Source organism: Periophthalmus magnuspinnatus, chromosome 4 (assembly GCF_009829125.3).
Source record: "Periophthalmus magnuspinnatus isolate fPerMag1 chromosome 4, fPerMag1.2.pri, whole genome shotgun sequence".
In the NCBI taxonomy this organism is placed as follows: Eukaryota; Metazoa; Chordata; class Actinopteri; order Gobiiformes; family Gobiidae; genus Periophthalmus; species Periophthalmus magnuspinnatus.
Window position 1 is genome coordinate 7,916,608 of NC_047129.1, and position 15,808 is coordinate 7,932,415.

A 15,808-nucleotide genomic window follows, 5' to 3' on the forward strand; every position below is an offset into this window, starting at 1 on the left:
ACGGTGCGCTCGCGGCTCCACAGCTCCCCCTGGAGTCTGCGCCGCGCACGTGCAGCTGTAGGAAGTGTTTCGGAAGTACGCGCAAACGAGAGACGAGACTCCACGGAAAGGGCGGAGGAAAAGGGGAGGCTGCTGCCGATTACTGGGTTGTAAACTGACGAACCATTGTGTCCATCGGCAGCTTGGCAAATCATCGACATTATTTATATCCCAAAACTCGGATAGAAACTTGGAAACGGCTTGGAACAGGCTGGACGTAACGCAGCGTAAGGTAAGGCAATAGTCCTCCAATAAACATTAAACACGACACACAGTAGCTAGCTTTAAGTTAGCTAACCAGCAAGGTGTACGATGGTTTTTCCAACAACCATATCGGTGTGCTATCATGGGACAGTGCATTGGCAGGAATAACAGCTGATTAACACAACCACGGCTCTAATAGTGTTAACAGACGTGGTGAAAATGGCATACTGACGCGCGGTTTCTCTACACCGGCATTAGAAAAGCAAAGGCATCGGTGATAAAAGGGTGATTGTATGTGTTTGCCTGCGTGGATAGGTGTCTCTTGGCGTCTCTTGGCGTCTCTTGGCTCATATGATCTATAAACAGTGATGTGGGTAATTATTTTGGATGTGTTTTGGTTGCCTTTACGCACGGGATTGGTTACGCATCGAAAGCTAAAGCGCTATCAGCTGGAGATGGCTGGGTCAGAGTGGGTTAAACGTGGCACTTGTCATAATTACACTATAACAACATGAAAGGAAGCAAGTAGATATGCTCGCGTTTCTAACAAGGTTTATAGAAATATGGTTTGAATTACTCATTACGCGTTACTCACATTTGGCAGCGTTATATGTCACCTAAACCTTAACTGACCTCCCTGCATCACCCCAAGGCACTCTTCTGGCATCCGAGCATGGACAGGGATTCAAAAGTCACTCAGGTCACTAGTAGCACAACATTAAATGGCATGGGTATTAGATAATTTGGGATTTTCACCATACCAAATTTGGATGTGGTCATTTGATGGATGGAGTGCAGCAGTGACACTTTTTTCACTTTGATAGTTGTCAGCTCTTGCTCATTGCTGCAGCTTCTTAATTATTTTAGATGAAGATCACCACATCATATTTGTGGTCATCTTCACTGGAGCGCCTCATATTTTAGATTTCTGTCAGCTCTGGGACTTTGCAATAAACTATCTTTTATTTAGTTAACACATTTGATTTGTTTTTCAAGTTGGATGAAGCCACAGATCAAAATTATAGGGTTAGTTTCAGCTTTGGGATTTTGCCAGCCAGTGTAATATGTCAGCAGATAATGTAACTTGGAAGACTTGGAAGTTATCTGTAAAGTAATACTCTTGTATGTTCATGTTTTTATATGATTGCTGTATAAAATTATCTGCTAGACTCTTGCTCTGAGAGGTTTGTCTGGCCTCATCTGTTTAGCAGTACTGGGTCACTGTCTGCCCAGAGGGGAAACGAACCGTGGTGGAGGCAAATCAATCTGTTTTCTGACCTGCAAATTATTGACGCTACATTTTTCATCTGTGTCCCCTTCTGTACTTCTCTCTCTTCTAGCCTCCTTCTCTTCCCTTCCTGCTCTGTTCTGTCTATTCCTGTTACAGGGAAAGTGGGAGCGGATTTTGCGGCTGGGTTGGAGGGCACCTGGGGTTCGCCAGGGCCATGACTTTAGGGTGAAGGGGCGCCGTGCGCGGGACACAGTCAGATTTTAGGGTGAGGTGGGGGTGTAGGGCGGAGGGCAGAGGTTGTAGCCGTGGAGATGAAGCTCAAACAGCGCATGGTGGTGCTGTGTGCTGTGCTGCTCCTCCTGGGCCTGGCCAAGATCTTTCTGCTGGACGGAGGCGAGGGGTCTGCAGCCAGCCGCCGGGACCTCCGGGCGTTTCGCAAGGTCAGACAATTTTATGATGTGACTTTAGGCCTACAACAAATATATGATGTTATTACATGTCCTTTTCTTTCCAGTCTCATTGTGCATGTAATGGTTTATTTATATATTTATTTATATTTATATAACTTAAAATGTTTTACTCCATTGTTAATTCACTGTACAAGCGTGTATTGGGGGTTAATAACTCTGGATAAAAAGCATTAACCGCCACAACTGAACCAGCACTTTCATACATAGTGCTGGTCGAGGGCATATGTCAGGTTTTCATGTATTTTTCAATAAATACTTGATGGAATAACTGGCAGTTTATGAAGGAAAGTTGAAAAGGTAAGATACAGGAACTAGTTCTGATCTCTAACACATATTAAAGACACAGAATTTCAAACAAAAGGGATGTACACATTTTCCAGACATTGTAAAAATTCATTTATTAAAATAATTTAACCTGTCATATGCACTTTAAGGTGTACTTGTGAAGTGTCCCGCCCAAGTGTACAATGGCAGAGTGAACTTGGAAGAACAGTGATTACACTATTTTTAATCCTTTTGTTAGTAAATATTGTACCATTCATTGACTTTCAAAACATTAGCAAACTGTGATTGAAGAAAGCAGTTGTTTTTCCCCTGTCAGAATGAAAGGCAAACTACACAAAGGGCACAGCTTTGGGATTGCTATTTTGTTTATACAAATTGTTAATATAAACCTGTCCATCATTGTTTTTTTTTCCAGATGGAGGCCGGTTTGTCTCTGTCCCGTGGTGCTCGTCTCACACATACCTTGCAGTCGCCATGGGAGATTGCCAGTCAGTGGGTTGGTCCCAGGGAGGTGTACCCAGAAGAGACTCCTGAATTAGCAGCAATCCTCACAGCGCTCAGCACAGCCCGAATCGAACGTGCCGATGTGGGCTATAAGGGGACGCAGCTCAAAGCTCTACTGGTCCTGGATGGGGGGCAGAAAGTAGTCTTCAAACCCAAGAGGTGAAAAGTTTGATTTAGTGGTAGAATTGTGTGCGCAATGTAGTATCTTTTACCATTATCAAAATATACCATTATTTTTATGTGTGTGTGTGGGGGTGTGTGGGGGTGGGGGTGGGTGTGTGTGTATGTATGTGTGTGTGTATGTATGTATGTATGTATGTATATATGTATATATGTATGTATATATATATATATATATATATATATATATATATATATATATATATATATATATATATATATATATACACACATTTGCAGTATAACCTTCCAAACAAATCTATAAGGTGATTCTTTGCTACTTTTGTGCATAATTTTATTGTTTGTTCAGTTTTCTATGATGTTTGAACATCTACAGAAATATTTTAAGTCAAGCAGTAATTCCTGTACATCCAGTTTGAATTTTTTTTGTAATGCTTTTGGGTGTGTTGTTCAGGTACAATAGAGACTACGTAGTGGACGGTGAGCCTTATGCTGGGTATGACAGACACAATGCAGAGGTGGCGGCTTTTCACCTGGACAGGTATGTAAGCATAATATTATATTCATCATCTTTATATTCATTTGACGTTGTATAATACAGTACAAAACAAAGTTCACACAAAATCAATAGTCAGTGTATCACTTTTGAAAGTCAAACTACAAGTTTCTCTTGATGCACACTTGAGTGTGAATGAGAATATGTTTGTGAGAGCAAATGTGGGACAACTGTTAAAAATTACACTCATTTAAGTTTTTACTAGGACTATTTTGATGGTGCCATAGTTTTCTATATGTATGGAAAACACTGCTTTACTTAAAGATCCTATACTTGATTTTTTTCCCAAGTATTTGAGCATACGCACAGCTATATTGTATAAACAGTTCAGGTCAGAATAAGACTGATGCTGTCTGCATGCTTTACTGTCTGATAATCAGGAAGTGCGCCTTGTTGCTAGTTGATGGTAGCTTTACCGTCACGGCAAAACTCTAATACTGGTCTCTGAGCTGTGAAAAGTGTTGAAATGTATAAGGAAAATGAAGAATAACCTTGGGCCACAGCAAATCATTTAAAATTTCTGTTTTTCATTCTTTTAAGACAGTAAAAATTTGGTACAGCACCTTTAACTGTTCTATTGTGTAAGGATCCTTGGGTTCAGAAGAGCTCCTTTGGTCGTGGGACGCTACGTGAACCTGCGAACAGAGATCAAACCAGTTGCCACCGACCAACTGCTGAGCACCTTCCTCACGCAAGGTCTGTATTGTGTTTAGTTCATCAGATGGGTGCATTGGATGAGTTTATGTGATTCAAATGTGGTGTTGTAATCATGTTTAAACTTATACACAAAAGCATGCACAATACACTTGGTCCTCTAGATTGGTATTCTGACTAAGGCTGAGCTACTTCTGGAGACGGCTCTCCAGGCTCCTCTCAGGTTGCCCAGAGGCACTGGTTGAATAGTGGGTCAAATCACTTTCCATGACAAAATGATTAGAAACATAATAAACTGGGTTACAGAAAGAAGAAAATATTGTGTTTGCTGAATGACTGGTTTAGAGCATCTCCAAATGGCAGCTGTGTTCCATTTGCAGTGCTCTGTGCTGAAACTGAAGAAATTAAATCTGGTCAGAGTGTTACAGTTTGTTGCATATCGGGTGTGAATAAGTAGCTGGCCCAAAGCATTTATTACTTTTTCCTGTGGAGTTCATCTGACCCATTTCAATAGTGGCACTCATTATAAAAGATGTTTAAATCCAACATTTAATACTTTTTTTTTCTTTTAAAAAGCTCAACTGTGACCAGTCATACTGTAATAACTGTAAATGTCATACATATTAAATGGCAGGTTTATTAATGTTGCTACTTCTGCCATTAGCCATCTCTCAGTCTTATGACTCATTTCACTTACAGACATTGAAGTCCTGGTTTTCAGCAGAGGGTATAAAATCTCAGTATATTTCACACTGACACATGCAGTGATGTTCAATTAATGTATCATCAAATTTCCCTGCCCTAAAGGGGCTTTATAAGCACTTCAAAAAAAAGCATTGTATATTTAGTCAATAGTTCACTATGGCGACCATGAGAAGAAAAAAAAAAGTTAACCATTAACTAAATCATTAAATAAGTTCCATTCACAGTCTCGAGTTTGATTAGGTGATAGATGTGCCAAAATAACCATATTGGAAATTGTGTTTAAAAATTGCCCTAAAAATCCTTTGGCTTAAGTTTGTCTCAGCTGACAGAAATATACTTTTGTACCTTTGTTCAAGCTTTGCCAGTGTCAGTTTTTGTATAGGACCAATTATAAGGGATAAATCAATCATGGAATTTGTTTTGTTTGCCTCAGTTTTAAACTGTGGCCTCAGGTGAAGTTAAAATATTTATACAGTTGAAACCAGAAGTTTACATACACTATATAAAAAGACACATACACTTTTTTCTCACTGTCTGACATGAAATCAGACTAAACTTTTCCAAATTGTTTGAAGTTGTGGTAATCTTACTGTAAGTAAACCTCTGACTTTGAAGAAAATAATGAAAAGTCCTTCTCTCATTATTCTGGCTTTTAGCAAATAGAAATAATTTTCATAATCCTAACTGACTTAAAACAGTAAAAGTTTATTCTGGTTTCATGTCAAACAGTGTGTTTGTGTCTTTTTATACTATGTATGTAAACTTCTAGTTTCAACTATATGACCTGATGTCATCTCATATTTGTGTTGATAAAAAAAATTAAAAATGGATTTTACATGAATATAATTTAGGTCTTTTTCTTGCAGGTAATAACAGTTGTTTTTATGGAAAGTGTTACTACTGTCGGGAGAGTGAGCCAGCCTGTGCTGAGGGGGAGATCATGGAGGGTTCATTAACCCTTTGGCTGCCGGACGTGTGGCCTCTACAAAAGCACAGACACCCCTGGGGCAGGACCTACCGGGAGGGAAAACTGGCCAGGTATGTCCCACTACACTATAAAATATTCTTTAATTTTACAGGAAAACAAAGGGTGCTGTAGGCCTGGTGTCTGGGGACATTTTTATGTAAAATTATAAACAGACGCAGCAATACTTCTGTTATTGTACCATACCTTGTACAGTTCCTTGACACAGAACAGTTTAGAAGTGAATATTTTAGCAGTAATCTGATTAAGTTTTTCCTATTCCAATTTACTATCTGCATAAAGCGACACTTACAGAAAGTGTTTTTGAATAGAGATTGTTTTAGTCCTAGAATAAAGGTGAAGCTATGAAATGTGTGTCTGCTTTGAAAGACAAAAACAATTATTTGTTTTTTTTCTGCGGCTGTATGTTGAGATCGATTTTGTTGGCTCACACTGACGGTGATAATTTACAAGCATCTTTTAGTGAATGTCTAATCAAATGTGCATTGATCCACCTTCACACTGTTAACTTGATAATAAATTATCAAGATTATGTAAATGCAGAAATACTGCATACATAGTAATATACGTACTGTATTACACGCTGCAGACTTCATTAGATATTTAATGAGTGAGGACTGAGCTCAGCATGTGCTGTGTAACTGTGCAGATCAGCGGGACACGGCCCATCAGCAGAGAGCCTCTGATACTCACATTTTCATTCAAGATCATACTACATGTCTTAACTCACACATCTTTGTGACAGAAATTATCCTTTCAATTTCATTCATTTCAATAGCTTACACTGTTATGCTTTTCATATTCTGCATTTTGTCATTCAGAGAAGAAAACTCCTAATTCACAATAATAATTATTGTGATCACAATAAGATTAGCCATTTATCTTTTAGGTCATTTTAACACAGAATCATTAACATTTGAAAAAAGGTGAAATGACTGTCTTTTAAACTAGAGGCAAACCATTTAGTTCAGATTGAATTACATTCATAATTGCAGTTTTAGTTGAATTGTAATTAATTCTAGTCACAAGTGTACAGTATCGTATAAGGAAGTCAATTGAAAAATTTCTATATATGGTGATTTTAACAAGTACCATACTGTTGTTCAGGTGGGAGTATGACGAGAGCTACTGTGATGCAGTGAAGAAAATGCCTCCATACGACGCTGGCCCTAGACTCCTGGATGTGATTGACACGGCCATATTTGATTATCTCATCGGAAACGCCGACCGCCATCACTACGAGAGTTTCCAGGATGATGGAGGAGCCAGCATGCTTATCCTACTTGACAATGCCAAGAGGTAAAGTACAAAAATTAGCCAACCACTCTTGTATTAGGCCTTTTGGTAATTGGGGGGGGGGCATAACTGGATTTTAAATGCTAAAAGAATGTGTTTGCGAGAAACTGTGTGATCTTATGTGGTTTTTCCCTAAATTTGTGTTTTCAAATTTCATTTTCTTTATTGCTTTTAGACTTTTGATATTACTTTCCCATGCAACAAAACTCACTTGTCTCTAATGAAAGTGCTGCATGGTTGACTCATAATAAACAGTAACTCATAGCGCACAGTTTCTATACATTGAAAGTTTTGAAATATTTGCTCAATTACGTGTTACGTATTTTGCCACAAATATTTAAAAAGGGGACATTCTGAATTTATTTATTTATCTTTTTATTTATTGATTGATTCATTTATTTATTTATCTTTTTATTTATTTATGTCCTTGTAAATGTTCTGGTTGAGGTTCATGTATCACACCAAACATAAATTGGCTATAAAAGAGCACACAAAAAGTACAGAAATATCACTTTACATACTTGAAAGATTATAATCATTTCAACTAAAGTTTGTTTATTTTGTATCATTCACTTGTGCAAATGTTTTTCTTAGACTATAAACTTAATATTAAGTTAATTGTATTATTCATTGTAAATAATCGTATATACATGCAGGTGGTAATCCACATTTCAAGAGAAATAGCAGACATTTTGTAGAGGTAAAAGCCCTAAGACATTTTGTTTTAAAGTCCAGGAATGATGCTGTTTTACCAGCAGCATCTTTTGTGTTTTACCTCAACTGTCACTTAATGGGCCCCATCAGCTCTCGGAGAAGTGCCTTTGTAACCAGCAGACAGAAAGAGGAAGTCTTCCTTCTGGGTCAGTGGAGCTGGATCAGACGCAGTGCATTTGAAGTTGGTGCTTTGTACTTTGTGGCAGCACAGTGTGGCTAATGCATTTTGATGGCCTCTCTGAACCGCAGTGCTGCAAACTTCACTTTCCTACTTAAGTCTATCACAGTAATTTTTGTGTTTCTGTTTATTTTTACTCTGCAGTTTTGGGAACGCGGCTCTTGACGAGAGGAGCATTCTGGCACCCCTTTATCAGTGCTGCATGTGAGTATGCAGGATCATCACAACTATCTAGTATTGCAGACTGGATCCATGCAAAATAACTTGGACACAGTAGCTCAAAAATACAAAATGTAAAACAATCTTAGAGCTGTGTTATGTGCCAGAAGATTTAGGGCAATGGGACATCCATACCAGCTGAGAACAAGAACAGGAGCGTGCAGAGGTGTCCAAAAACATACATGTTTTATTTACCAAAATAATTAATGAAATATGTGAACAAGAAACTTAAATCATTGACTAATACAATAATAACTAATTGAAGACTAACAAAGGACATTTGACAATAAAAAAGGAATAATCATTAAAAAAGAAAATTACCTTAATAAGATGAAAAAAGTGAATATATAAGAATATACAGAAACAATAGGTGGAGTGAGGAAGTGCACTGCAAGAGATGGAGAGAGGAGAATTGGCCATGATGTTTATTATGTGATAAGGGTGAGTTGTACAGTTGTGTGGAGTGTGTATCCTTCAGAGGGGAGCAGAGCATTAGGAGTGTCTCAGTTTGCAATGATTTTTGCTGACCATCCTGTTCATTTATCAGGGCTTGAGAGCGACGCAAATGGCTCAAAAGTGAATTGTAGTATTGAAGGTTTAGCATGGTAGTGTCATGAGACTGATCCTTGGTTCTACCAGTTGAATGTCTCTTCCTACTCTTCACCCTCTTTCAGACTCAGGTTTGTGTTTCTTGTTGGTTCTGTTATTTTACTGTTAAACACAATAAAATGAACCAATGCTAAATATTATAAAGTCTTGACATTTATTTGACCACCCACACCTACACTAACTCCCTTGTTTGCACCAGTAAACTTTATTATTCTTTTTTTTTGTGTCCTTTTGTTTTTCAGGGTTCGAGTCTCCACATGGAACAGATTAAACTTGTTGAGGAATGGGGTTTTGAGTTCAGCGATGAGACAGGCTCTGGCCTTTGACCCCATTCACCCGGTTTTGGCTGAGACGCACTTAGCAGCTCTGGACCGGCGGCTTTCTGGAATCATAGCCACCGTCAAACAGTGTATGGAAGCATCAGGCCCAGACAATACACTAATAGAAGACCGAATGAACCTCCCTCATCCATAATCACAATGGGACAAAGTGCCTGGATGAGATACAAGACAAGAACTGATAAAACTATTTATAAAACTCTATAAAATGATTGACAAGGTGAATTATGAACCACAAACTTCACCTGCTTTTTACAACTCACTGGAGATGGCATTTTCAGTGTTTGAAAATCAAAGACTTTTTCTCAACAGTGCACTACCGATAAGATCTGCTGTATCTTTGACAACTACTGGACAAAACTATAGAAAGACATTAAATTACATTATGAGCCATCACACAATTAAAGGAAAGACTATTTTGTTTTATTGTATTTAAAGCTGCCGAGTTCTGAAACTTGGAAATGACAATTGGTGATTTCAATTAGATTTTTTTAAATGTAAATTTTGCTTTACATCCAAAATCCAAGATTTGTAAGTGGTTTAATTTAAAAAGAAAGTGTATTACTATAGTGCACACAATTGGCTTAATATTTTAACAGAATATTTAGTGTATTAATAGCAAAAGATGAAGTTTAAATCTGTCAACTGGACAAATTTAAACTTCATCTTTTACTATAGATCAAACATGGACGACTGAGGAATTACACAGATAGTGTATAAATACTTTTTAAAATAGTGTTTAATATAAAAAAATTACTTTTTGGCTTTCTTTAACTGAAAATATAAAATATTGCAGTTACATTTTATAAAATATTGAGACATTTCCTTATCTGCTATATAATATATATTTCACTTTGAATTAAACTACTGAATAAACAGTTTTGCCCACTATTCTAGCCCTTTGATGTAATCCAAAGGCTATCGGACGCCGCCAGGTTGTATATATGTATCTGGGTTGGTGGATATAAAAAGTGTGAGTGTATTTGAATGGCCGTGTGTGTGGGAGGGAAGGAGCCATATGTGCCGAATATTAGAAAGCTACTGACATTACAGTTATGACTTTGCCGGAAATGAGTAAGTCATGTCCCTAGGTACAATGTTCCACATTAAAATACAGTTCGTTTACATTAAGTGGACCTCTGTCGTTTCTGTCATTTATATATTTTTTTATATTTGTACCCCACAAAAGCAAACAGCCTTTCATGGTGATTAAAATGTATTCAGACCTTCGATCTCTTTATGTGCGATTGTAAAGAATCTACCAAAAATAACTACATTTTTAATAATACATAACTTGTATATCATTTGCCCTGACATGCAAAGGCCAGTCACACTTTACACCTGCTGTAACCACTGTAACCACTGTACTAAATTTTCAGGTGTTTTAATTTCTAGCCATGACTCTTGAGGTTTTGGAGATGACGACAGCAACCTGGACTATAAAGATTTAGGAGCAGGTGCAGGTTTTTACATGATACAAGTAATATGTTTGAATATGGAAGTACCTAACCTGTTCAACACTTTTACACCATAGTGATTTATAAACGTGTGAAAGTTTATCCTATGTCATATTTTATTTCTTCACAGTGACTAGGGCAGTTCTTCTTAAATCAAGTGAAAATTGTTTTTAAATACTAGATATTTCACTTTCAAGGTAGCATTTTTTATGGACTACACCTGAATTAAAGCAGCTAGAACAAACATTCACAAACTTAAAACTTAGAGGTAATAACATAATGAGGATGGTGATTTGTAGTGATAAAATCATAAAGACATCTTGATCATCACAGACCTTTACAGACTAATGGAGGCATACGATTAGTAATATTTGATCATCTGTTTTGTGTCCTTGTGACCCCAGTGACTCAACCCACAACTACCTCAACCCTGGAGATGAATCAAAACATTTAAGAACTACTGCAACATGCCAAGACTTAGATTATAGTTTATTTATTATCTAGATTCTGTCAAAGTTGGGATTTTCCTTCCTCACCACAAGGGCCTTTTGCACTGACCACAGTTCATACCATTGTGGCTGAAGGTCCTGCTCATGACTGAATTCTGAAGCAGTATCTTTCTGTTTGGGCACTGATCAAAGGGAAACCACCTATCCACAACATACACTGTACCATTTAACCTGAGCAGTTTACACTGAAAATGTGTGACAGTTATGTGAGGAATTAATCATTAGAACTTTGAATCTGTTAAATTAATTATATTTCGGCACATCAGTGATTCATTCTGCAACCTGACCCTTTTGCCTTTGTGCTGCTTATGAACCTTGTTAAAGTGGGTCTAAAACCATGAAACCATAAAGCCATAACTTTTTCCAGTTCTTTTCAATATCCAATTTGATTTAGATGATTTGGATGAGACCATAGTTTCATTTGGTGTGACTTCTCTTTTCACTTGTATCCCCACATCAGCAGCAGTGGAGGCAGCAAAGAGGAGGCTAGTGCAAGCTAAGCTAAAAGAGAGAACTAAACTGTCACCCGACCAAATCTACCAACAACTAAAAAAGTTTTAAATAGCACATATTTCTAGTCCAGAGGAAACTTCTACAGGCAAATCCACGGCTGTGCAATGGGCTTTCCGGTCTCCTCTATTATGACTAACGTATAACTGAACATTGGCCTCATTTCCAGGCACTCCACCCACACATTGGTATCAATATGTGGAAGGTAACTGGATTAAAATTAAATTTCAAGATCTGGAACCCTTTACTGCAAACATCATGTTCACACGGGAAGAGGCCAAGGAGAACAAACTGGCCTTCTTAGATTGTGCAGTAATAATAAGAGAGAACTGGTGTGTCCAGATAGAAGTCTTCAGGAAACCCACACACACTGACCAATATCTGCTGTTTGATTCACACCATCCACTGCAGCACAAATTCGTACTATACAACACAAGTGCCCACAAACACAGAGGGGAAAGCGAAGGAGGAACCACATGTGGAGAAAGCCCTCTCTGCTTGTGGATATCCAAAATGGGCCGTCAATAGATCTAAGAGAGCTAAAAAAAAAAAACAGGACAACAGGGAATCTGAACCTAGAAGGAAAGGCGTAACTATTCTTTACACAGTGGGTATGTCAGAAAAACTTCAGAGAATTTTCAGAGAGTTTGAGATTCTGGTCTATTTCAAACCTACAAACACTTTAAGACAGAAACCGGTTCACCCATAGGACAAAACCCTGAGCCATAGACAAAGTAATGTGTCTACTCCATTCAGTGTAGTGAAGAGTGCAGTGAGACAAGAGAATGTACCAACACCAACGTGAGAGCTCCTCTGGACCCCAGTCTGCTGTACATCTCCATCTCAAAGACACTAACCACTCCTTTGAAGAGTGAGGTACAGATCTGAGCCAGAGAAAAGAAATGGTTTGAGAGGAGAGTTACAATTCCTTAAACAGGAATGGGGCCTGAGACATTGTCCACCCTTAATCTGACGAGGACTGAAGAAGCTGTTTGAATGATCGGCAAAATGCCTTCACTCCTACAACTTTTTGTTCAGTTGACGGATTTTATATTTTTCTTTTACCATAGATCAGACCTGGACGACTGAGGGATAAATACAGATAAATACAGTTTGTGGTCAGAAAGAAAAGGTGGAAGAAGAAAGAAAAGGGAAGGGCAAAAGAAATGTAGATTTTATTGAGGACCTCACAGAACACTGCATTTCTGAGCTAATATGATAAAATTCAGCCTCTTTTTTCTAGCAAAGTTAAAAACATACAAGACAACAGGCAGATCTGCAAGGGAGAAGAACACATGCAAATTTCCATCTAGCAGATAAAAATATCTAGTATCCGTGTAAAACGATGCTCATCCAGATGAAAGGGCACTTTATTTGGTGTATTTTGAAATTTCATGCACGTCTCTGCAATGTGCCACACCTGTGATGCTTTGTTTAAATTTAGAACATTTATTTTGTTGATTTTCTCAAAAGTCTGATCTCATCAGATGTCACAAGCTAAGCAGGTTTGGGCCTGGATAGTACTTGGATGGGAGACCGCTGGGAATACCAAGTGCCCCCGTGGGGGCATAAGTGCCATTGTGCCCATTGGCAAGACACTTCACCCACATTGCCATGACTGTGGTCTTTGCATAAGTGGTGGTTGTGGTCAGAGCGACCGGCTCAGCAGTCTTTTTTTCCGACAGTCTGCCCTAGGTCAACTGTGCCTACACAAGTAATCACCACCGAATGTGAAGTGAATTAACTAATAGCCTTATGTCTAATGGTGGAAAAAGTACTGCAAATTTGTATTCAAGTACATGCTAAAAATTCACTCAATACAATATGTTCTCATGTTATTTCTTCAAAAACCTACCTGAATTAGGTAAACATTAGGTAACAAAAACTACCACTTCATGACATCACAAGGTGGAACAGAGCATTTTGAGCTTTGGAGATGTAGAGATTTAATAATAAAGAATTAGTCAAACATGAGTGAATAAAACAAAACACAACTTCAGTTATGTTTTTGATGAGGTAACAACATTATAACAGGGCTTTGAGTTTACAAGTGTTAATTTTGCATAATATCGGACCTCTAAGATAAAGTAAAAAGTACATATAAAAAATACTAATCTTTTAGCTGCATTTTAGATTTGTAATAGTACTTGTAATAGTAATTGAACAGGTTAAAGTTGAATTTTGTCATTTCAAACCACAGAGAGGTAAATGCACTGCTGTTATGTGTGCTTTTTGGTTTAGAAAAAAGCAGAGACAGTGGTGAGACAGCCAGGGTTTGGGAAGATGGGACTTGTGCTGTACTCAGCTCCATTATGATCTTAAATGTCACTCATTACAATTATACATTTAGAATGATATGAATGAAGCACAAGCACAGGTTTTAAAATCTACTCTCCAAAGTACAACACCCAAAGAATCTACTCAGTTACAGTAACGTGCGTATGTGTAATTAGTTACTTCCCACCCCTTGCTTTTTGTCCATTTGAATTTGAATTTTTGCAGCATGTGCCTTCAGCTTGTTGGCAAAGCAGGAACAGCAGAAGTAATTGCAGTATTGGTTAGAAGTATTAGGCTTATCATACAGGCCTGTGTAGTCTACTTTTCAATGTAACTGTTTCACTCTATTGAGAATTGTGTTGTGTAGTAGTGCACAAGTCTCACTTTTTGTACTATTTTTAGTTAACAGCACTTTTACTTGTAACACTTTCAGCTTTGGTTTATTGTGAAATCTAATGTTTTGCATTAAGCCCCAGATGTCTGTCCTGAGCTGGCTGTGAGGTATTTGCCGTCCTCCCTCATGTGTCCGGTTTCACTCCCAGTAACAAATACGTTGATCTACAGTATAGACGCACGAGGCCTCCTCCATCTCTCCTCCTCAGTGCGGCCCAGTTTGTGCTTCTGCTCTCGCTACAAAGCACCCCCCACCCACTCATCCAAACTTACAGACTGGAGCTTTCCTTCCAGTCATCACCCTCCCTCTACAGGCCCACTCACGGTTAAAAAGCGACGTGGAGCAGCAGAGAGGGGCTCACACGTTTTTTGCAACGCACGATGGATGCGTCACGGGTGGAAGTGGAGAGCTGCGCGCTGCTCAGACACGCACGCGGCTGCAAAGTGACGCTGCTCGTGATCCTGCAGAACCTGCTCCTCACCGGCTGTCTGCTCACCGCACTCTACGTCTACTGGACCTACGAGGAGCCCGTGAGTTTTGTGCTTTACTCATCACAACAGAAATGACTTGGACTACGACATAATAATAATAAACATTCAAACATAACAAAATGTATACTTACAGTTTGCAAAAAATTGTAAAATAGGTGTCAAATAAAGACAAAATACTGCCCTACATACAGACTTCTATGTGTATAAGTAGAATACAGTAAAAGTATCTAGTTCAAAGCTGAGTTGGACAAGAGCTGGGATAATAGTCAGTGAAAGAGAGTTCAACAGATACAGGTCAGTGGCATTTGTTTTTAGACAGTATCTTCATGTAATCAGGATAAATCCCAGTGAGATTACTCATCTCTTTAACCTGGACAAAATAGCATCATCATCAGCACGTTTAGACAACACATATCACAGTGGTTTGGCGACTAAACAAACTGCAGATCATATCCATATCAAAACAGAAAGATCTGTGGGAGTGAAGACCAAAATGTCGGCTAATCAGAATGACCTTTGTCTTATGTGTTTTCCATGGACTCCTCAAAGCCCTTTCATAGCCAAATTATCTACAGTACCCATTTCACAGGTCAATAAAGTCATTAGTGTATGAAGATAAGAGTTGATCTTGCCTTGTTACTTCAACCAAAGAAATGTGTTTAATTGGACTTTTTGTTGTAAATAAGTATAACTTTGAGCTGTCACGTGTCTATTTGAGTTTCACTGACCTTTTAAATCTGGTTTTGTGAATCTTTATAGTTTTTTGTGATAACTGAAGATATAAGTATAGGCGTCTGGTCTACTATTCTAAACATTCATGAGCCTGGTGTATTTAGGTTGTTTTGTTTTGCCAGTTGAAGTTTCTGCTTATGACTGTGACTGACACTAAATACCAGTCAGATAAGAACTGACCTTCTTGGCTAATGGAAATGTAGGCAGTGCAGATAGTGTGGTCTACATTCAAGATTCACTGTTAATCACTACAGTGTGATCCTCATGACAACCTTTCATCTTCAGACTTTCCCTATTTCCACTTTCAAGA

The 15,808-nt window shown here is 38.3% G+C and overlaps 1 protein-coding gene across 1 annotated transcript; it reads left to right on the top strand.

The window, feature by feature from the left end:
* The first annotated feature begins 106 nt into the window (after positions 1-106).
* On the top strand, positions 107-10,256 carry LOC117370277 (glycosaminoglycan xylosylkinase). Its single transcript, XM_033965670.2, has 9 exons — positions 107-271; positions 1,584-1,914; positions 2,645-2,892; positions 3,329-3,415; positions 4,017-4,126; positions 5,656-5,827; positions 6,882-7,073; positions 8,107-8,166; positions 9,033-10,256. Exons 2-9 carry the CDS (start codon positions 1,786-1,788, stop codon positions 9,262-9,264), a joined length of 1,230 nt encoding a protein of 409 aa, XP_033821561.1. The 5' UTR covers positions 107-271; positions 1,584-1,785; the 3' UTR covers positions 9,265-10,256.
* Positions 10,257-15,808: the final 5,552 nt, after the last annotated feature.

Bases quoted from the DNA above. Each gene is read 5' to 3' on its own strand.
- LOC117370277 (XM_033965670.2), top strand. From the start codon at position 1,786: ATGAAGCTCAAACAGCGCATGGTGGTGCTGTGTGCTGTGCTGCTCCTC. The intron at 4,127-5,655 runs GTCTGTATTGTG...TTTTTCTTGCAG, and splicing joins GAGCACCTTCCTCACGCAAG to GTAATAACAGTTGTTTTTAT. The intron at 7,074-8,106 runs GTAAAGTACAAA...TTTACTCTGCAG, and splicing joins CTACTTGACAATGCCAAGAG to TTTTGGGAACGCGGCTCTTG.